Raw genomic sequence first — 22,716 nt, forward strand, 5'->3', positions numbered from 1 at the left:
CGCTCCCCGCCCCCGCCCCTCCCGCCCGTGTTGTCGCGGCCCTGAGATGGCGGCGGTGGCGGCGGGCGCGTCGGGCTCGGCGGCCGGCGCGGCCCCTCAGCAGCAGCCGCCGCCTCAGCAGCAGCCGCAGCCGGCGGCCGGGGGCGCGGCGGGCTCCGGGGAGGCGGGCGGCGGGGGTGGCGGAGGAGCCGGCGGCGGAGGAGGCGGCGGCGGCGGCGCTGGGCCCGCCGCGGGGTCGGGGTCGGGCGGCGGCGCGGCCGGGGGGGAGTCGTGGTACCTGGCGCTGCTGGGCCTGGCCGAGCACTTCCGCACGTCCAGCCCGCCCAAGGTGCGGCTCTGCGTGCACTGCCTGCAGGCCGTGCTGCCCCGCAAGCCCCCGGCCCGCATGGAGGCCCGCACCCACCTCCAGCTCGGCTCCGTCCTCTACCACCACACCCGCAACGGCGACCTGGCCCGCGGGCACCTGGAGAAGGCGGTGAGCTCCCGGGAGGGCGGCTGCGGGGGCGGGGGGGGGGCTGTGGCAGCGGGGCCGGCCTGTGGGGGGTGCAGACTAACCCGCTGTCTTCTCTTGCAGTGGTTGATATCCCAGCAAGTATCCTTCTCCTGGCTCCCTGGGCGAGGAGCGGCGCTGCCCGGGCCCCTCGCGCTGCAGCCGGGGCTCTGATAACAAACCGCCTCCCCAGAGACAGCCTGGCCCTGGGGATGGGAGTGCAGTTGGTATTTGTGACCTGCTTCCACGTTCCCGGGCTGCCTCCTTATCGCGTGTGTTGTGCGAAGGGGTTTTTTGTTTTTTTTTGGCCGTGGGAGTGTTGCTTTGTGTGTTGTTTCCTTAACTCTGCTGCTGCTAGATCCCCCAGTTTGAAGATGTTAAGTTTGAGGCAGCCAGCCTTCTGTCTGAGCTCTATTGTCAGGAGGTGAGTGTCCTGGGCCTGCAGGGCTGGGTTTCATGTGCACGGTGTTGGTCCTGGGGTGCTCTGCCACTAGGAAGGACAGGATTTGTGACAGGACTCAGCTGCAGTGTAAATGCAGAGCAGGCTATGAAAGTGTGAGGCTGAAAGGCATTTGGTCTGTTTTAGAGTTGCTGCTGGAGTTACAGTGCAGGTCTCCCTGTTTTCTTGGCCAAACTATTTCTTTAGCCTTCATTTAGACAAAGACAAGTTAATCTGGAGAGCAGGGGGGGGAAGCAGGTGGTTTTCCTCAAGCTTTTGTTGTGTTCCTAGGCTATTTTTATTCTTATTTTTCCCCCTTCTAGAAAAGCCTCAACTAGTCTGTACCTTTACTAAAGCAAAATGTTTGCCTTTCATCTTACAGGAGAAAAGTGCCAAAAGAGTTAAATTATAAATACTTTAGAACAGGCTCAGTTGAGTGTAGGTGTGAGGGCCTGTGTGTTCAGCTGTTTTAATCTTTTAAAGGTTTCTGACCTACCAGGCTGTGATGGGGGGATCCCCACAGAATGCAGCTCATTTCTTGTTAGGGATGGAGTTCTCAGAAGCCTGGTTTTTCTGTTTCTGTTGCAGAATTCTGTGGATACAGCAAAACCTCTGCTCCGTAAAGCCATCCAGATTTCCCAGCAGACTCCCTACTGGCACTGTAGATTGCTTTTTCAACTTGCAGTAAGTGATTAACATTGAGGGCTGCATTTTATTGTTGCACTGTGGGTGGAGAAATGTTTGGGAAGATACTTGTGTTCTTTAAGGGAGCCTGGATGCCTGTAGGTTTTGACAAGGGTAGGGAGTGATGGGACAAGGGGGGGATGGATTAAAACTGGAAGAGGGAGGTTGAGGTTGGACATGAGGAGGAAATTCTGGAGTGTGAGGGTGGTGAGACCCTGGCCCAGGCTGCCCAGGGAAGCTGTGGCTGCCCCATCCCTGGCAGTGTTGAAGGGCAGGTTGGATGGGGCTTGGAGCAGCCTGGACTGGTGGGAGGTGTCCCTGCCCATGGAGGGGGTTGGATCTAGATGACCTTTAAGATTCCATCCAACCCAAACCATTCCATGATGCTCTGATTTTGTTCCCCAATCGTTGCTGTTAATGGAGAGGCAAAAGGAGAAAAGCTCATGCTATAATGATCTGTTGGAGACTCCAGGTTGCATCAAGGGGCACTCTGTAGGGAATAAAGCAGCAAGGATCATCCTATGGGCACTAGTAACACACAACTTGAGAGGTGGAGCAAAAGAATAATCTACCTCATGCTTTGCAACGAAAGTAAATGTTCTTCTAAGCCCTGCTGGAGTTGGAGTTTGCCAACCTGAAGTGTTGGCTTGATTATTTTCAACCTAATTAGCACACAGAGCAGAGCTGGGGAGGGAAAAGCAGCTGGTGCAGAGGCCTCTGAGCAATGTTACTCTTCCTGTTCTGTGAAGTTCTCCGAGTGTGGCTCCAGCTGCACGGGTTGGACCATCTTCCCTTCTAGGAACACACTGGCACATACTGGGATCTGCAGGGTTTGGTGTTTGTCCCAGTGCTCAGCTGGGGAGCTGCTCTTCCTGATGGATCCAGTGCCTCAGGTGGGGGGTAGATCCCCAAAGTTAACTGATCAGTGGGAAGAGCAGGTTGTTACTGAAGAGCTCCTCCTGTTTTTCCAGGTTATGCCTTTTCTCTGCTCCCACGGAGCCTTGGGGTGTTTAATGAGAGAGTTGAGGGAGATAATTGCTCTTTGCAGGTACTTGCAGCACAGAACTAGTTAGGAAGTAATTTTATCTTTGATGGCTGTTTTAATAGTCACCTGTTCTTGTCTTTCCCCCTGTCCTGATGAGCTTGAACAAGCACCAGCTTTGTTCAGAAGGAATTGCTAAGCTCCTTGTGTAGTTTAGGAGCAGGGACTTGTGGAATCCCTACTGATTCAGATGTTTGCCTTGTGAGGAGTTGATGCTTGAGTACTCACAAGGAGCTTATATGTTTTTCCCTGAGCCTCCCTGTGAGTAGGATCCTTCCTCCAAGCTCAACATCCTTTGCTGATTTATCTGGGATTTCCTTCCTGGTTTTAGCTGGACCTCAGTGTCTTGGTGCCTCCTCTACACCTGCGTGGTTTTCTGCCTGAGTTTGGAGAAGGTACCAAAGTTGGCAGGAGTGCTTCATCCTCTCCCCACCACCTGGAACACACCTTGCAGACCTCCTCCTGGAAAACACACTCTTGTTCCAGTTACTCCAGGATAACAATCCACAGTTTTATTGGATTTCTTTGGATCTGACCCACACGTGGTCTTAATGAACTGTAGCAGCTCCACATGGTGTGAGCCTGGGCTGACATGTTCCCTTTGAAATGTTACACTTTCTTTTTTTTGGAGAATGCCAAAATGCTGATCACTTATGGCCCTTTTTTCATTTCAGCAACTACACACACTTGAAAAAGATCTAGTATCTGCATGTGACCTTCTGGGAGTGGGAGCAGAGTATGCTCGGGTGGTGGGATCAGAATATACCAGGTGAGCTCCTGGCCTTTTGTTTCCTTTCCCACTCTAAATATTTTGGTTTCCTCTACATTTTATATAGAGATTTTCTAGTTTTATTCAGAGGTGTGTGATTGCTGTGTGGGTTTTCCAGGCAAACCAACATTTCTGAGTGTTCTCTTAGATCTAAGAGTTTCTCCAGCCCTTCCTTTTTCTGTTAAGGGCCACAATGTCTGACTCTGGGGAGTCTTTTTTCACCATTAATTTTATTGATTGTGTTTACCATCAGCTTTTCTCACTTGCTTGGTTTGGCCTTAGAAACTATTGTAGCTAAAACTGTCCAAAAGCTCAGAGCTGAACCTGAGAGGCTGGGAATTTGGTTCCTGGGGCTACAATTAGACTGTTCCATCTCCCTTTTCCATGTCCTTCCTGTAGCAGCTTCCTCAAGACTCTTCTCTGTCCTTGAGGGGCAGACCCACAGGTTTCTTTATTCCTCAGGGTTTTATTTACAGTTGTGGTTTGAGTAGCTTTTTGTTTTTTGAGCATGACATGGTTTTGTTTTGTTTCAGGGCCCTGTTTCTGCTAAGCAAAGGGATGGTGAGTTGGATGTACTTTCTAAAATAAACTGTTTCCTTATTAGTATAATGCAAGTTATCAGATCATTAGCATGTGCATGTTTATGTTAAGGTGTCTTGCATTCTTACCTGTGTGTATATATTGCTTTGTTCATCTGAGTAAGTACAATATAAAAAAAATACACCTGGGATAAGCCTGAAGTCTGCAAGATTCTCCTGAAATTCCTGGGAATGGGTTTGGCTCCCTTTCCCCTTTGTTAATTATGGCAGATAATTTTTTGGGAAGGAATAAGGACAAGGGGAATTGTCCCTGGAGCCCTTGGGCTGGAGGTGGGGGGGAAATCTGGTCGCGTGACAAGGCTGTTGCAGCAAGATGTCTTGGAATCTCTTTTTGGTTGAAATGGTAAAGCTTGAAATCAACCATCCGGGGGCTGTGTCGTGGGGCTGTGAGGGTTTCAGCTGTTTGGCAGAAAAAGAATGAGTTTGGTTTTCTTGCAGCTGCTTCTGATGGAACGGAAGCTGCAGGAAGTGCACCCGCTCCTCACCCTCTGCGGGCAGATCGTGGAGAACTGGCAAGGAAACCCCATCCAGAAAGAGTCCTTACGGGTGTTCTTCCTGGTCCTGCAGGTCACACACTACCTGGATGCTGGGCAGGTAGGTGGGGCTTGTGCCTCAGAGGCAGCTGATGTTGACACCAAGGTGATTTGGGGGAGAGCTCTTGATTTTTCGCTGCGCATTTTGGCAATGGAACTAGATTTTAAGCTCACTAAATGAAGAGGAAAGAAATTACATTAATTTCTTCTTCCCTGAGGAAAGGTTTCCTGCAATATGCTTATAAACATGGTGGCCAGTCTTGTGTCCATGAAATGTTGGTGGAGATGGGACAGACTTTGCATGTGATTTTTTTGGGAAAGATGTGGAGCCTCTGTTGGTTGTGCCTGCAAATAGGAAGGGCTGATGGGTGCTCATCCTGGGACAGGCAAAGCAGCCACTGTGCTGTGGTGCTGCTGTTGTGATTTATGCACAAACTAATGTCCTGACTGTGGAGGTTTAATTATTGCCTGGCAAGTTTTCCCAACGAAGGGAATGTTGGAGCATCTGGGCTGCAGCAGCTCTGATGTGCCTTGAGCTGCATCAAAAGCAGTGTGGCCAGCAGGTCAAAGGAGGGGATTCTCCCCATTTACTAGGATATTGTGAGATCCCACGTGGAGAACTGTCTCCACTTCTTGAGTCCTCAACATAAGAAGGACATGGAGCTCCTAAAGGGAGTCCAGAGGAGGCCACAGAGATGATGGGAGGGCTGGAGCAGCTCTGCAGACAGGCTGGGAGAGTTGGGGTGTTGAGCCTGGAGAAGAGAAGGCTCCAGGAGACCTTAGAGCACCTTCCAGTGCCTGAAGGGGCTCCAGGAAAGCTGGGGAGGGACTTGGGACAAGAGCAGGGAGGGAGAGGACAAGGGGGAATGGATGAAAACTGGGAGAGGGAGACTGAGGTTGGACGTGAGGAGGAAATTCTTTGCTGTGAGGGTGGTGAGAGCCTGGCCCAGGTTGCCCAGGGAAGCTGTGGCTGCCCCATCCCTGGCAGTGTTGAAGGGCAGGTTGGATGGGGCTTGGAGCAACCTGGTCTGGTGGGAGGTGTCCCTGCCCGTGCAGGGGGTTGGATCTAGATGATCTTTAAGGTCCCTTCCCACTCAAACCATCCCATGGTTCTGTGATGATTGTCCCTGGCAGGTGAAGAGCGTGAAGCCGTGCCTGAAGCAGCTCCAGCAGTGCATCCAGACCATCTCCACCCTGCACGACGATGAGATCCTGCCCAGCAACCCTGCTGATCTCTTTCACTGGCTGCCCAAGGAGCACATGTGTGTGCTGGTCTACTTGGTGAGCAGCTTTTTTGCACTGAATTCTTGCTAATGAGTGAGGAATTGGTTGAGGATGGTTCAGAGCCCCCAGCGCCGGGTTCTGCAGCCCAGATGCTTCTCTGCTCCACTGCCAGTTTAACTCTGCCACAGCGTCTGTGACACTGTTCCTTTCTATGATGTTGCTGTTTGAAGAGACTGTGCAAGGGCTCTGGAAGCTGGAATGTAACTTTATTAATATCCAAGCCAAGCAGAATCAGATTAACTCCCACAGTAGAGCTCTGTGGGCTTATTTCTACCAACAGAGCAACAGTCTTGACTCCGAATTCCTTAAACGAGTTGCTCCACTTCTTTCCTATGGTTACACTCCTGAATGATGTCAAAATGGATTTTGAAAAGCTGGTAGCTGAGGAGGGGTGGTAATCCCCAGACTTTCCCCCTTTGCAATGAGAATTTTTTTGGTCACCTTTGCTGTCTTTTCCCACAGGTGACAGTGATGCATTCCATGCAAGCAGGGTACCTGGAGAAGGCTCAGAAGTACACAGACAAAGCACTGATGCAGCTGGAGAAGCTGAAAAGTAAGGATTAGGGTTATCAAGGAGCTGATGCCCCAAGATTCCATTCCTTGCTGCTAATTTAAATTAAAACCAAACCACAGCAACCTAATTGAGCTGCCTGGGTCAGCCTCTTGTCAGGTGGTTTCTACTGCATTTAAGAACTTTGTTTTAAAACTGGGTGGTTACTTTGAACACAGAAATCAAGTTTTAGGGGGTTTTTATTGAAACTCAGTAAATGGGGCTGTAAAAATGTGCATTTTCCTGCTACCTTTCTGATTGTCCCTGGGTGTGGTTATCCAAGCTTTTGATTCTCCAAAGTGAGTGTGTGTTCCCACAGAGTTTTTCCTTAACTGCTGCTTAGTCTCCTGCTCCTGACAGTTCAAGCATCATGGATTTGGTGGGGTTTGGGGTTGGTTTTTTTTCTTTCATTTTGGAATTTTAAACCTCTACAGTCCTTCCTGTGGCAGAGGAGCTGGGCAGAACCATCTTTGTATCAGTTTTGCTGAACCAGCTGCAGCTGAAGCTGCCTTGGTGGGGGTGAGGCTGCAGGGTTGGGTGTTCATGTTCCCTTAACTCACTTTCTGAATTCTTTCTGTTCCCTCTCCAGTGTTGGACTGCAGCCCTATCCTGTCATCTTTCCAAGTGATTTTGTTGGAACACATCATCATGTGCCGACTTGTCACGGGACACAAAGCCACAGCATTGCAGGAGGTACCTGTGGGGCTGCAGTGTTCCCCTGGGGGGATGCAGTGATAGCCTTGGAAACATGGGAATTCCAGTTTGGAAGCAGATACTTGGGCTCAGGATCCCAGCAGTGCTCAACTGCTGACAGACATAGGGAGGCCTAAGGGTGCTGGGGATGCTGCAGCTCTGAAGCTGTGGAATCAGCCTCCTCTTCCATGTTTTATTTAAGAACAATTTGGAGTTGCTCAAGGAGGCAAAAATAACTGATCAGTGGCAACAACTGACACCCTCCTGGTGGTGTGTTGCAGTCGGCCCCTGGATGTGACAGGGTTTGTGGCTCTTCACTCTTCCTTTTAGTGTTTGTCTTATCTTGTAGTGGTTTGGGTAGGAAGGCACCTTAGAGATCATCTAGACCCAACCCCCTGCATGGGCAGGGACACCTCCCACCAGCCCAGGTTGCTCCAAGCCCCATCCAACCTGCCCTTGGAATTCTTCCAGGTCTTGTCCAACTGTTTCTCAAGGTTCCTGCCCTTTCCCTGGTGGGTGGGAAGAGAGGGGCACTGTCACTTAATACAAGAAAAAACTGGGCATTTTGGTTTTTTGCCATTCACACAGTAATTTTCAAATCCTGTTCATCCAGCCCTTATTTATAGGACATGCTGCTGGATCATCCCCCCTGTGCTGGCAGCTTCCCATGGAGGCTCTGGGGGATTGAGGGGGAAGTTGAGCCTTGCTGAACGGATAATCGTTGCTTCTGGCTCACAAAACTCATCACCAGCACGAACCCTCTGGAAGATTTTTGATGGCCGTTCCTCCCTTGCCTGCCAGCTCCCGTTCTGAGCGTGTGGGGAGGGATCTGGGCCTGGGTTTGCAGGTGGTGCCACCATATGGTGGAGCTGCTGCAAAGCAGGGAATTCAAAACCAGTTTGAGCATGGGAGGAGCGTTGGGGCAGAGTCTGTAAAGCCTCTGCTTCCAGCTTGGAGCGTGACCTGGGGCTCTGCAGCCGATCCCTGAGACCTATGGAATGACATGTATGATGCAAGTGGATGGATCGAGAGCAGAAAATGAAACAGTATTTCCAAATAACTTCTTTTCCTTTCCCCTCACAGATTTCCCAAGTCTGCCAGCTCTGCCAACAGTCTCCCAGGCTGTTTTCCAACCACGCTGCCCAGCTGCACACTCTGTTAGTAAGTGTCTGTGACTAGTTGTGAGCTTTTCACTCCTGGGGAGACCCTCCCCAAGGCTCATCCTCATCACCAGTAATTAATGAGAATGTAGGAACACAGCAAGATTGAGTGATCCTGAGTGATGGGGTCTGTGTTTCCAGTGGCCAGAGCTGCTGTGGGGACTCACCCACTATTAGTTCAGCCCATCAAAGGCTTAAATCCCTCTTTAAAATAAGTGGTGTGTGGCACCAGGGTCAGTGCATGAGATAAATACACCAGGTTTATACTCTCCATGTTTACAACAGTGTCTTGTGGGACCTACATGAAGGGGAGGGTTTATGTAGCATTTCTGCCTGAGTATTATCAGAAGCTAAGACAGTTTTTTGACACGAATGGGGCATTTTTGACAGGAACATCCTGTTCTGACAGGATTTGTGTGTAAATAGTTTTACTTGGCTCTGGGAAAAAGAAGCCAAGACTTGCTGGTTACCTTTTTTCCCTGCTAATATTTTAAGATGCCTGGTTTTGTCCGTGCTTTTCCTTGTGTTCCTTGCTATGATTGTGTTGTGTTACCTTAGAGATGTCCTGTCTCTGCAGGGGCTCTACTGCATTTCTGTTAACTGCATGGACAACGCAGAAGCACAATTTACCACAGCACTGAGGGTGAGATTTTTCTTCCCAAACTCTTTTCATTATGGATGTTCAGTGTGGAAATGGGCTTGTTGCAATTTGGTGTGGGTCAGGGAAGAGAGGAAGTTGAAAGGGAAATCTGGAGATCAGTGTTAATTACACTGGTTCATTGTTTTCTCTGTGCTGATCACAGGATTTATTAATAGGAAAATATCCAACATCAAATCTGTGATTTATATAGGAGCAAATTCTGGGTTAGATATTGAAGGGTTTGACTGTGCTGTTGGTGTCTTGTTTGTTTTAGCTCACTACACATCAAGAGCTGTGGGCATTTATTGTGACAAACTTGGCCAGTGTCTACATCAGGGAAGGCAACCGGCACCAAGAGGTGAGCTTGGCTCTGACTCAGTCTCAGAGTCACAACTTTGTGGGAAAGAAAACTGCTGCTGGGCTCAGATTTGGGTCTTTTCCTGAGCATTTTTTTGCTGAGTGGTGCCTCATTTGGCAGCCAAGCAGCTCCTTCCATCTGGGGAGTGTCAATTCATGGTCAAGAACCTGTGGCATCAGCTGGCCCAGCTGCAGAGTGTGGCTTAGCTGAGTGTGACAAAGCTTAACAAGTGAAAATGATGCTTCTAAAAGTTGACTTTTTGTTTTTGCTCAGTTGATTTTTGGTTTTAGTTAAAGAGCAAATCTGATGCAGCTTTTATTTGGGACTTAGCTGCAAGTTTTCTGAGGAAACACTAACATGGTGTAGAAAGTTTTGTAAAGCTTGAGAAAGCATCATTTGTTTAAAACCTGATTTTAGGATCAAAATGGGCATGAAAACTCCTGATGTAGGAATGTTTGTGCAGTGATCTAACCCATCCAACTAAATCTGAGTGTGTTTGTGGTGCCTTGATGTGCCCTTGCAATAAAAACCCTCCCTGTTGGTGCTGTGAGAAACACTGATCTTGTCCTTCTTTCTCCTCCTGCCCTATAGCTTTACAGCTTATTGGAAAGGATAAATCCAGACCATAATTTCCCTGTGAGGTGAGAATTCCAGAAACTCTTTCCATGCTGATGTTGCACTGGGGATGGAATTACTGGATTTGTAGCTGGCTTTTTGTTTTTTTTTTCACTTTAATTTAAAAAAGGCAACAAAATCATCAACTTGTTTGCAAGGCAGAAGTTCTGACCCTGTGTTTGATGTAACGTTTTGTTGGGAAATGGGATTATCAGGGAAATTCCTGGAAATCTGTCTGTCCTGTGTGTCATGTCAGTGCTTTGCTTTGTCCCCAGTTCTCACTGTCTCCGAGCAGCAGCTTTTTACATCCGAGGTCTGTTCTCCTTCTTCCAAGGAAGATACAATGAGGCCAAGTGAGTAGAAATCGGGGCACCTGGAAATCAGGGAGGAAAAAGGAGAAACTAAAAACAAGCTTTTTGAGATAAAATGTAACACCCCCTCCTTCCCAGACCTTGCTGTAAAACCTTTAAGCTCTTCTTCCCTCTGGATTTTATCAACCTTCTGTTTTACCCACGGGGGGGGGGGGAATCCTGGAAAGCTGCTTGGTTTGGATCTAGGGAGTTCAGCAAACAAAGCTTGTTGAAGCAGAACCTCTGTTCTAGTCACTGCTGCTGAGTGAAAGGGGAGGCTGAGGAATGGAGTGCTTTGTTTCAGGACACCTGCAGCACAGGCTTATTCCTGAGGGCTGATATTTGCCAGCTGGATTAATTGGGTTCTCAAGGGTGGCTCTTGGATGGTGGAGGGGAAGGGGAGCTCTGAAAACCCTGGGTTTGTGCTCTGTTCTGGCAGGAGGTTCCTGCGAGAAACGCTGAAAATGTCGAATGCAGAAGATTTGAATCGGTTGACAGCCTGTTCCCTTGTGCTCCTGGGTCACATATTCTACGTGTTAGGGAATCACAGGGTAAGGCTGCACCCTCTCTGCTGTTACTCTCTTACCTTCACGTGGCATTTGCCAAAGCAAATCAGGACATTTTTGTGAAATTAATCTTCTTTTTGGAAGGCGCGTTTGTTGGTGCCTCTTAGAAGTTGGCAGCTCGTTGACTTGCATCATTTTGTAGCTGTAATTTGCATGTTTAATAACACTTAGACAAAGTTGCAGTGTTTGGAGTCTGTTCTAGAAGTCTGTGTTTCTGTAATACCCAAATTCACTTGAAAAAAGGAGCTGGATAGAGGACAAATACCATCATTCAGCTGGATTGTTCTGGAAGGAATTGTGGGGACAAGCTCCTTAATTCTCACCATCTGCCAGGATGAAATGTTTGTATTATCTTGCACAACTTAGACCCCATGGCTGCTGGGACAGGCAGCTTGAAACTGGGAGAGGGGGGATTGAGATGAGATCTTGGGAAGAAAGTCTTGAGTGTGAGGGTGGTGAGACCCTGGCCCAGGCTGCCCAGGGAAGCTGTGGCTGCCCCATCCCTGGCAGTGTTGAAGGGCAGGTTGGATGGGGCTTGGAGCAGCCTGGAATGGTGGGAAGTGTCCCTGCCCATGCAGGGGGCTGGGACTGGCTGATCTTTAAGGTCTCTTCCAACCCAAACCATTCTTTGATGTCTTTGGGTTACTGGCCCATTGAGCGTTTCCACTTTACTCCAGAATGTGGCAGCAATTACAGCAGACTGATTTTTTTCTTACAAATGTAACATTTCTATGCAATGTGTATTTGCAAGGAAGGGAAAAAAAATAATTTATTTTTGATATCTGCTCTTCACCAGGAAAGTAACAATATGGTAGTACCAGCCATGCAGCTTGCAAGCAAGATACCAGATATGTCTGTGCAGCTCTGGTCTTCAGCTCTGCTGAGAGGTAAGGCAAGAAAAGGTTTTGTACTCTTATAAAAAGCAGCAAAGAGCCAGTTGGTACTAAGTGGGGTTGAAATACGGGGTGAGAGGCTGCCTGGGTTTCCCAAATCCCAGCATGAGATGGTTCTGCTGCTGCTCTGCTTCCCTCTGACTGCAGCTACCATTGTAGTAAACATTTGATTAGGTTTCACTCAGGCTTTGCTTCTGTGTCAGGGCTTTAATAAATATCAGAGACTATTCTATCACTTTGTAGATAAATATTGTTTCATCTGACTGAGACAGGCCCCAGGATGCTTTGTTCAAATATTGACTAGCTCCTTGGCAGACCCACAGCATTAAAGCTGCCATTGTTTGGCTCTCACTAGAAAATAAAGCAGCAACGTGACCCTTTTCCAAGTACTTACCCCACAGCTCCAACTTACATGAAATTGCCATATGTACCATGAGCATGGAGCTCTGGAGCACTGGCTTTTCTCCTTCCAGGCAGTGAAGGTATTTGTCTTGGGAGGGGCTTTTCACCAGAGAGGGCAGTGATGGGACATGGGGTAATGGTTTGAAACTGAAAAAGGAGATTTAGGTTAGACATTAGGGGGAAATTCTTCACCATGAGGGTAGGAAGGTGCTGGAATGGGGTGCCCAGGGAAGCTGTGGCTGCCCCATCCCTGGAAGTGCTCAAGGGCAGGTTGGATGGGGCTTGGAGCAACCTGGGCTGGTGGGAGGTTGGAACCTGGTGATCTTTCAGGTCCCTTCCAACCTTTCCCATTGCCTGATCCTATACTTAGTCTTAAATCTGCCTGAGCTAATACCTGGGAGTAGGCCTGACAGAAAGCAGGCTCCAGGATCAGCTCAGTGTGCAGCAGGCTTCTGCAGTCCCCCAAAAGCAAGGGATTACAAAATAAAAGTGTTGCTTGAGCTCTGAAACTGTGTTGCTGGTGGTGAAGCTGCAGGGAGAAACCACTGAGACTCTGCGTCCCACTAGGTGGTGCTGGAAGCTAAAAATCCCAACAAACCAGCAGGGGCTTCATTGGAGCGAGGAGTTGGCTTCCTCCTCTCAGAGCTACTGAAATGTGCTTTTTAAGAGTTGGGAAGTAAAGTTACACGAAGTGGTGCAGTGGGAGCTGCTGGGGAAGGGGAGGCTTCAGGCGCCATGGGTGGCCCTGCTTCTCCTCAGAGGGGTTTTCATTCAGGAGGGGCAGGACTTTGGTGTGTTGGCTGTGGAAATGAATCCCTGTGGGATTCACCAGGTAGAGGGAACAGCCTTTTTTTGGGTAGGAGAGCTGCTCAGCTGACAAGCCCAGCCAGTGTTTCTTGGTGAGCACACAATGCTGGTGTCTTCCAGACCTGAACAAAGCCTGTGGGAATGCCATGGATGCACATGAGGCAGCACAGATGCACCAGAACTTCTCCCAGCAGCTGCTCCAGGACCACATCGAGGCCTGCAGTCTTCCAGAACACAACCTGATCACGGTATGAAGCCTCCTGGGGCACCTGCAGGTGTTTGTTCCTGGGGTATTTCCACCTGCTTCACTTCCCTTGGCTGTTCCTTTCCTCAGCTGAGCACACTTCTCACCCAGTTGCCCCAATTCACTCCCTTCCACAGGGAAAGGAAGTGTGACTCCATGAATTCATTCACTATTATAAGGGCTACTTGGTGGGTAATGTCTGTTCCTTAGAAGCATTTTCCTGGTTCACCAGAATTTACAGGTTTTGAATGGCTTTGGTAGCAGGTGGGCAACTCATTGCTCTTGAAAGACACTTAACTATGTTCTCAGGTTGAATTTTAATGTTTAGGTCATTCAGTCTTCCTGGTTTGGGGGGATGCTTTGTTGTACACTGCTAAAAGTCCAGTTTCTATTGATACTTTAACATTCCTAAGGGATTTTTCCCCCTTATCTACAAATCTGAATTTCCAATTATTACACCATTTGTCTGTGTAGCCAGTGCCTTAAGGTGCAGCTTTCTTTGGACTTCAGCTATTGGTGTCCTTCCTGTCAGAAGCATTTTTAACACCATTCTAAAGGACCAGAATGGTTTCCCATTGGTGAGGGCATAAGGTCATTTAACACCCTGGACTGAAATGTCCAATTGGGAATGTGAGATGTGGGCAACTTGACATCTTGGTTTTTTTCCCCAATGTTCCTTTTTGGGGAGAAAGAAGGAGGATAAAAGGCCAATGAGGGAGCTGTAATTTGCTGGCAGGTGGATCCTGAGGCTTCTGAGAAGGGAAGTGCTGGTGGTGCAGCCATGGTGAGACCCCCCAGCCTGAACCCTGGGTCCATATGGCACGAGAGCCCTTGGGCCAGTGATCAGTGCTCCCACCTCCCATCTTCCCCCCTCATGGCTGGATTTTGCATAATCTCTACTGGATTAAAAATCTGGAAGGGGAGGAGGATGAAGAAACAAATACTAGATTGCCCATTTTATAAGATTTTGATTTATCTGAGGGGAAAATATTTTTCATACTGAAATGGGTGAGAACCAGAGGCTTCCCTTGCTCTGAGAAGGCCCTGGTTGTGGTGCAGAATGAGCTCTCAGCACATCTGGAGTTTGTGGTTTCCCATGGTTGGAGGGTCAGATGTTACCTGTGAGAGCAGGAAATGCTTTCACTGCGTTCCCATTCCCCCTGGATCCAGCAGGGGAGTCAGCTGGGTTTGGAATGAGCAGCTTCCACAGAAATCCTGCTCAAGGGCCAGTTGTTCCTCGCGTGCAAAACAAAGCCAGACCTGACACACAATCTGTGGTGATGATGAAATCTTTCATGACCTCAAGGTTCTGGCCTCCCTGCCCTGTCTCCCCTTGCCAGGCAGGGACTGTAGGATTTTCATGCTGTTTGTTATCTTGCAGTGGACAGATGGACCACCTCCTGTACAGTTCCAGGCACAGAACGGACCCACCACCAGCCTGGCCAGTCTCCTGTGAAAGAGGAAAAACTATCAGGACAGTGTGTTTGAAAAGGAGAAAAAAAAGACCAACAAAAACAGAAACCACCAACATGCAAAATCTTTTCTTCAAAGAAAAGGCAGCAAACTCCTCTGGTAGTGAGGGCCTGGTAGGAAACAGATTGCAAAAAGACAACGTACATTTCATAGACTGGCAAAGTGAGAAGGGCATTTTAAGCTGCTTTTACATGGTGTGTGAATATACAGCTAGTGTGTATATACCTGCTGGTTTTAATCTGCTTTCCTCTTACTGAGAATTAAGGTTTAGTCCAAAGGACACTTGTTCCTTCAATTGTTAGATACCTACTTTTTAAAAAACTGTCCCAGGAAGCGAAGAGGACTCGCAGAGTTTTGAATACCAGTTGTATTCCCAATCCTTTTTCAGCCAGTTGGAATGTTTGCTGTGCCCTTCCACTCCTGGGAAGAATTGGGTTGAAATCGTGATTGATTGTAGGGTTGCCCTGAAGTTCTACATGTAGTTTCTGAGGTGATGCCCTTCCCTCCTCACCGAGTGCAGCCCTTGGCAGGGCTGTTTGGAGTGAGTATGAGGTGGGTGAGCTCTGAGCTCTGAGGGGCAGGGTGTTGGTGTTTGCAGCCAGGGGTGCTGGTGTCCTCAGGGAGTTCTCCAGGCTGAGCTGAGCAGGTTCCACCTCCCAGATTCATCCCTGTGTGACAACGTGCCACCACTTTGTCCCTGGGAGGATCTTCCTTCTGTCTCCCTGCCCTGCTGCCCAGTCCTGGGTAGGGCAAAGCTGCAGCTCTCTCCATCTCAGCTGCTTAGTTGGGATCTGTAGGGAAGGAGGAAAGTCCTTGTCCTGTGTTGAGTCCCTCTGGGGCCAAGCAACTGGGGAACAAGGTTTTGCATCCCACCTGCAGCGTTGCCAAGGGGAGGCAGCATCTGTGCCTTAATGATCTCTACATGGGATTGAAGTCAGAGTTAAACTAGATGGTTCAAACCCAGACCCAGTATAAGCCAGAGGCTTATAAAAAACTAAACTGTCGTCTTACCCTTGGCAAAAACCAGGACAATTCCCACCTTTTCTATGTTAGTTTTCCTGTTCTCAGTTGTTTGTTACTTTTTAACTCTTTAGCTGTGAATTCTCCCTGCCTTTGCCTGTGTCTCTGCAGCTGTCTCAGGACAGGAGAGGAGGCCCAGGTTGGTTCTGCAGAAAACACTCTGGGAGTTGTTAATTCCATGAAGCAGCAGCAGCTTCATAGCCAGGATCTGTGGCAGCCCAACCTGGTGCTGTGTGAAGCTTGTGAGGTTCCTGGGGTTGAATAAAGGTGTTTTTTTCTCTCTTGGTAGCTCCTGCATATTTATCTCCCAAATTCCGAGGTGGAGGGGAAAGGAATCTGCTAGGAAAATGACTTTTATAGGGTTTTCTCTGCTTCTTTTTCTGAGGGAGGAGAATATTTTAAAGGAAATGCTTGATTCCCCCCCTCAAACCTTTAGAACTTTAATTGGAGGAGGAATGCTGTGAAATCTTTTTTGGTCATTCTTTCCCAGCCTCGTCCCCTGGGTAGCCACAGCTCACAGAGACACTTGCTTTTTGTAGTTCAGAGCCCTCAGTTTCTACCACTGAAGGATGTGAAGGGGACAAGGTGCTTGTCCAGTTACCAGCCCAGGGTTTTGTTCCCTTGGCTGGACGGGCAGTGCTGATTTGGATCCTGTTCTCAAACACATCCTCTTGCAGGTGTATTTTAAGCCTTGTTAAATGTGCAATGGGGATAACAGGGCCTCAGTGTTAGTACAGGGAGAGAGCCTGGTACTTGGTGCTGTCTGGAGTCTCCCTTAGAGCTCAGAAAAATAGGAAAGAAACCTAAGTTAGCATATAGGACATTTGGGGATACCAAACACAGGGAGAATCCACGGGGATGGGCCGTGTTCTGCATCGCGAGCTCCTTGAGGTGGTGTTCTCTGAGGTCTGTCCTGTTCCCTTTGAATCCCACAGCTGGAATTCCCATGGAGCTGCCGGCTCCAGGGGCAGGAGCCTGTCCCCACGCCAGCCCCTCGGTGGCAGCACTGCCCCTGGGGCCCTGGCTCGTAGAGAGGAGGTGGCTCCACAGCTGCTCATCCTGGTCCGAGGCAGCCCTGCCGAGCTGCAGGCGCAGGTTAGAACAACCCTGAGCTGTCCTCTCCTTGGATTGTGGTCAGGAATGATCAGGTAAATTCTACCTTGGGAATATCAATATCCCGTGTGTGGTGTGTGTGGGAAGCAGTGTCACTCCTTGGTTCTTCCCTCTCTAAGTCACTGAGTTGCAAGAACTCGGCACCCAAATTCCATGGCTGTTTTCCTGACAGTGCCTCAGCAGCTGAGGAATGACCAGTGGCTGGAAAAGATGGACTTCAGAGTCCCATCCAGGGGATCCAGGCATTCTTAGTCTTGTCTTCATCCAGTCTGAGGCTGTTACTTAACTGATGCCCATGGCTGCCACAAAAACTACCTTCAGATGCCACAAAAAGTGCTGCTTCTACGAGGAAATATTTTTTAAAATCTCTGTTCTCAAGAGCTGTGGTTTGGGCTGAGTTGAAGAAAAGCATTTTGCAGCAGTGCCTGTTCAGGGAGCTGCATCTCCTCACCTCCCCCTGCTGCTCAGGGCCTGCAGGGCTGGAGGTGCTGCTGCAGGAGAGGGATTTCCAGCAGGAATTTTCTGCCTTTTGGTCAGTCCTTGTGTGTGTGTGAACCAGGCTGCTGGGGAAGGTAAATCCCTGGCTGGTCTGTCCTCGGGAGGGAAGGAGGCACTTGAGGGCAAGGCTGCCTGCTTCTGGTGTGTGTGTTGAACAGGAACCATTGGCTAAACAACCTGTCCTGTCAGGAGGAGCCACCTGAGGTTTCCCCAGCTCCACTCGGGCTTTGCTTTTTGTGCCACTGTCACCCACAGCCCCGAGGCATTCAGAGCTCCCAGAGTCCTCTCCCCATCACAGAATTCCCCAAATCATGTAAATTTGAAAATAACTGGGTGATTTTCTATCTCTGAAATTCAATGTACATTTGTTACAATGTACAGTGCTTTTTAACGACACTTGTATATTAAATTATTTAATAGTTTTTGCTTTTCAGTATCTTTTGTATGTAGCAGAGATGAAAACAAGGACCTCATAACTGAAGTTCTTCCTAATTTTCAAATGAGTCTGTAAAGTTGAACAGAAAACTAGAAGTTTACAGTTTACAAATAATCTTCTGTTAAGTGCTTGGTCTGTCTAACTTGATTTGAACAACCTATTTCTAAACTTCCTTGTCCAATCATTTAATTCTTTCTGGAAACAAACACGAAGTCTTTTATGAACTTCTAAAAAATATATATATAATTATTCTTCTAAAGATGTAATTTAGAGAACCTGTACAGTTTTTTCTCTAGTATTTTTAAATGAGTAGCCAGAACTTACACAGAAGCATCTAATCACTGTTTTTTGTAGATAGTGTAAAAACTTATATATGTATAGAGAATGCAGCCTGAAGAAGTGTTTGCCTGTTGTTTCATTTCCTACACCATCAACATCAGAAAGGCCCATGTAAAGACATCTAGATTTGGCAGCTGGGGGGGAATATAAAATAAAATGAGTCATTAATTTCATCCCCCACGTGCCAGCTGTGCACTCACTGTGCCACCAGGAGCAACAATTGATGGGGATACAATGTGAGGGCCTGCAGTGGCTGTGCTGCCTGGGGACAGGGGGGTGCAGCCCCATCTTACTTCCCTGCTTTTAAGTTTATTCAGCTTTTCCAAGTTCTCCACTGAGTAAAATCACAACAGAAGGAGCTCAGTCATGTCCCGTTTCACCTGAAGGGATTACTGACCTTTCCCAGTCCTGCTGGATGATCCCATTCCCATCGTGTCTGGTGGTTCTTCACGGCGTGAGTGAGGAGGGAATGGTGTTGGTTTAGGTTGTCTGGAACACCTGGAGAAGCCAGGATGAAATCCCACCCCTCTGTGCTCTTCTACTGTCTGTCCTAGCAAGTGTATTTAATTGTTCCCTGCAGTGACCCCCGGGGTGTTCCCTGGGGTTTGTACCATGTGTTGTCCCGTGTCTGTAGCTCTCCAGCTGTAGCAGGACCTGTTCCCTCTGCCAGTGCTCCCTCCTGACCCTGTAAATACAGGAACCCGCGGCACGGGATGGAACCGGGGGCGTGACTTGGTTGCCTTTGTTTCCTCTCATTTTCTATATTAGAAGAATTTTTAAATAAAGTTTTAATTTTACTTCTTCTAGCCGTGGGTAGGATGTTCCTTCCTTCAGCTGAGCTGCTGGCAGTCCTGCCTGGGCAGGGTGTGTTGTAGGTGGGCAGCTCTGCCCATCACACATCCTGGAAGCTGTTGGATGCCCTGTCCTGGCTGTGGGACAGGAGGGTGGGAAGCCTGGGAGCTCTGGGGGAGCAGGGATAGATCACTGCTCTGCCTGCAGGCTCCTGCCTGGAACAAGAACCAGAATTTCCTGCTTGCAAGTGTCCACCTGACTGCTCAGCTTCCCACGCCGGGAGGGCCAGGGGTGGCCCTGAACCTGCCCTGGAATCCTGGCAGGTGTTTGGGACAAAGTGAGTTTTGTGGATTGGTCAAACACCTGGAATTGTTCTTTTTTTGCTCTAGGACAGGAGTATTTTTCACTGCAGTTGTGCAATCAAGAAGGATGCTGACTTTATTTCATCTTCCCAAATGGGGATCAGCTTGAATGGAGATTGCTTTTTTTGTCTTCTATCCCAGAATCTGAGTAACTGGCAGGTATTTTTACATGTTGAGCTTCAGTTTACAAGGAAGAAAACTGCTGAACCCATGTGTCTGCAAGTCAAGCTTCAAAGAAACTAAAGAGTTGTAAAACTGAACTGCAGTGTCCGAGGTGCCACCTGAACTGCTCAGCCAGTCCCTTGCAGTTCACCAGAGAAGTTGATTCTGTTCCAAGTTTACTCTGTATGCAGATTTTAACCCAAATGGCAGCTTCCTTTCTGTTGGAGTTAAGACTCTGCTCAGCTGACATCCCTGTCTCCTCACCCTGCTTATCTGCAGTTGCTTCCTCAGAAAATAAATTGGACATAAACTGAGCTGTTGTCACCTCCCTTCTGCCTTGCTCACCTGACTCTGGAATCTCCTCCCAAAGGATGGATCTGGTGGCAAAACTCCAAGGGAGACAGGTCTAAAAGAGATCAGCAAGAGGTACAAAAGTTTGGAACTTGCCTAACAGAGCTGGAGACACATCCAGAGTGGGTCCTCTTTGTGTTTCACCATGTGGAAGCTTGTCCTGAGCCAGCAAAGCAAAATGAAGGTGCCAGCCTGCTGCACAACACCCAGCTGCTTGGGTTTTTTTGGTGAAGAGTTTTTGCTCTTCTTTAGCTTATTCCACAGAAGCCCTTAGTTGAAGCATAAAGGAGAAACCAGATCTTCCTGTGTTTGCTGGGAATCCTGGATACTACCTTTGCCTGATGGCAAAACTGGCCAACCAGGACAAGAGCAAAAAAGTTACTCGAGATTTCTGGAAATCACTTTACCAGGTGTCTTGGTGGTAACGTGCACCTTGTGCTAGACCTGTTCTGGAACTCCTGATGATGACAGGCAGCAAATGAAATAAGTTCCTGTGGATTAAAGCATCAGCTTCAAATAGCCTGAGGTGAAGCCAGTGGGTTTTGGTGCTTTGGGAGAAGCCATTAACAAGTACTCGCTCTTAACCCTTAGTTGTAGCTACAATTGTCTTGTACAAAGGGTGGAGGAGGGTGCTTTACAACAAGAAAACTCGGCTTCAGTCTCACAGAAAAGATCCTGAACACAAAGGTGTTGAGAGAAAAGGGTGAGTGGAAAGGAGCCATGAAGAGTTGAGTGTCTTGGAACTTTTTTAAGCAAAGGCTGAACACGATCCAGGAGCTGCTGTGCTGGAGGGGGGAGGGTGAGGCCTGGATTCTGCCCTCCCGTCCCTAGTAAACGGGGAAGCAAACCGATTTATGCCTATTAAATATTAGGAATTCATACCTCAATAACCTGATGTGAAGCTGCATCTAATCCTGTATGGAAAACAACCGATGCAAGATTGGTGCTGGCATTAAAATGAAGCGAGCTCCTGTCACTCTATTCATGATTATAAAACTTGCTTCACCCAAGGTTTGGGGTTTTTTTAAACTCCTTTTTAAGAGCAAGCTCAGTTGCAGGTGTCTAAAAGTGCTGAATAAGCAGTCCCGAGGCTGATGCCGGAGGCAGGGCAGGCTGCGGGCTGGCAGCTCGGAGCCTTGTTGGGATTTTTTCAGGAACACAGCTCGGGGAATCTCACGGGGAAAGTCAACGCATTGATTCCTTTGTTTCCCGGTGCGTCGGCTTGGCCGGGGACACTTCGATAATCCCACCCGCGGCGCTGCCAGGCACGGCCGGAGCCCCCGGCCCGGCTGCGGGAGGGTTAACCGGCCCCGGTGGCACCGGGCCCCGCCGGAGGTGCGGCCGGTGGCGGGGCCGCCAGGGCACCCCTGACCCAGATCCGCCGAGGAAGCGGCGGTGACTCACGGCACCCGCGGCCTGCCGGGGCCTGCCGCTCCTGCCCCCGCCTCACCCCCTCCCCGCCCCGCCGCCACCGGGCACCGCGGAGCCCCGTTCCCGGCTGCGGGGACCCCGGCGAGGCGCGGCCCGCACCCCCTGCCCCCCCGGCCCGCCTCACGGAGCGGGTGACCCCGCGGCCGGCCCCTATCTGCGGCCCCAGGGCGGCCTGCGCGGGCGGATAAGGGCAGCCCGGGCCCGGCCCCCCCCCCGGGCCGCGCATCACCCCGGGCGGCCCCGCCGCGGGAGGGACCCTCGGGCCGCGGCCCCGGGGGGCGGCCCCGCCGAGCCCCGCCCCCCGCCCCGCCCATTGGCTGCCGTTCCCCACCCACCCAGAGCCGCTCTGCGCTTATTGGCCACGCTCCCCGTCAATCCCGAAGAGAAGACCCCGCCTCTTTTCCTCACCCCTTACTAGGCGGGCGGGCTTAAGGCGGGCTCTGGCTGCTATTGGCTGGCGGCGTGGGCAGCCCGGCTTTTCATTGGGCGCCGCAGCTGTCTGTCACTCGCTTCGGGGGGGCGAACCCACAGAACCCTGCACAAAACCACAGTCACACTCACACACTCACACACACACTTACACACACTCACACTCACACGCGCGCCCGGGCAGGAGGCGGGGCGAGGCGCGCGGCGGCGCAAGTTGGTCCAAATCTGCCTAGCAACCGGTTGGGGGGGGCGGGGGGGGGTGAGGGGGGGGGGGGGGGCGGCGTCCCGAGGAGGTGACGGTTGGTGGCGCGCGCGCCACCCCGGGAGTCCCGCGGCACCGGCGGCGCGGGGGGGGGGGGTGGGGGGTGGGGGGGGGCGAGGCGGGTCTCCCTGCGCGCGCAGCCCCCTCCTCCCGCCCGCCCTCCTCCCTCCTCCTGTCAGTGGCCACCTGAGGGAGCCGCCTCCCCTCCCCCCACGGCCCCAGTCCGGCCCGGGCCCCGCTGAGGAGGAGGAGGAGGCGGCTCCGAGGGGGCTGAGGAGAGTGAGTGACATTCCGCCCCCCCCCCCCTTTATCGGCACCCCTGGGGGGCGGGGGGGACACACAGACACACACACACCCCCCCCCCCCCACAACCCCCCGAGGGGCAACGGGGCTGAGGGGAAGGGGCGAGGAAGGAGGTGGCGGGGAAGGGAGAAGCCTCCTGCGCGGGCCGGCGTGGTGAGGAGAGGGGGGGGGGGGGGGTGGGGGGTGTGTGTGTGGGGAGGGGGGGGTTGTGAGGTACGGTCACCCCCCCCCCCCCCAACCTGTCCGCCCCCCGGCCGTGGGGCAGAGCGGGGGAGGGGCAGGCCCGGCGGGGACACCGGGGAATCGGCCTGAGGGAGAATCGGGGCCTGGGAGGGGCGGTCACGGCACGGGGGGGTTGGGGGGGGGGGGGGGGAAGGGGGCGGAAAAAAAAAAAATTAAAAAAAGAGGCTTGTGGGGGGGGGGAGGTTTGGGGAAGTACCAGGGGAGGGTGGGCAAGGCTGAGGGGGTGCCAGGGAGGAGCGAAGAGTGCATCCTGGGAGTTGCCCGATAGGCACAGCTACCAGAGCATGTCAGCAAAGCCAGATTATTAGTCCCAGAGACTTGGGAAGGCGGGGGAGGGGAAGTGGGGGAGGGGAGGGAACTACCGATGCTAAAGATGGGGCATCC

General features: G+C 50.6%; 2 protein-coding genes across 3 annotated transcripts in view; both read left to right on the forward strand.

Moving 5' to 3' along the window:
• Positions 1–46: 46 nt before the first annotated feature.
• MAU2 (MAU2 sister chromatid cohesion factor) lies at positions 47–18,803 on the forward strand. Its single transcript, XM_051639423.1, has 19 exons — positions 47–475; positions 575–592; positions 849–914; positions 1,518–1,613; positions 3,330–3,424; positions 3,958–3,985; positions 4,462–4,617; positions 5,691–5,837; positions 6,303–6,393; positions 6,980–7,083; positions 8,167–8,244; positions 8,821–8,886; positions 9,158–9,241; positions 9,833–9,882; positions 10,132–10,209; positions 10,646–10,757; positions 11,569–11,659; positions 12,995–13,122; positions 14,500–18,803. Exons 1-19 carry the CDS (start codon positions 47–49, stop codon positions 14,572–14,574), a joined length of 1,992 nt encoding a protein of 663 aa, XP_051495383.1. The 3' UTR covers positions 14,575–18,803.
• Positions 18,804–21,990: 3,187 nt separating this feature from the next.
• The window catches only part of GATAD2A (GATA zinc finger domain containing 2A), a 59,761-nt gene continuing 59,035 nt past the window's right edge, over positions 21,991–22,716 (forward strand). For both annotated transcript variants that reach the window (XM_051639438.1, XM_051639436.1), the window contains exon 1: positions 21,991–22,065. The gene's annotated coding sequence lies outside the window, so the exon portion shown is untranslated. The remainder of the gene's footprint in view (positions 22,066–22,716) is intronic.

Source organism: Apus apus, chromosome 24 (genome assembly GCF_020740795.1).
Source record: "Apus apus isolate bApuApu2 chromosome 24, bApuApu2.pri.cur, whole genome shotgun sequence".
Lineage (NCBI taxonomy): Eukaryota > Metazoa > Chordata > Aves > Apodiformes > Apodidae > Apus > Apus apus.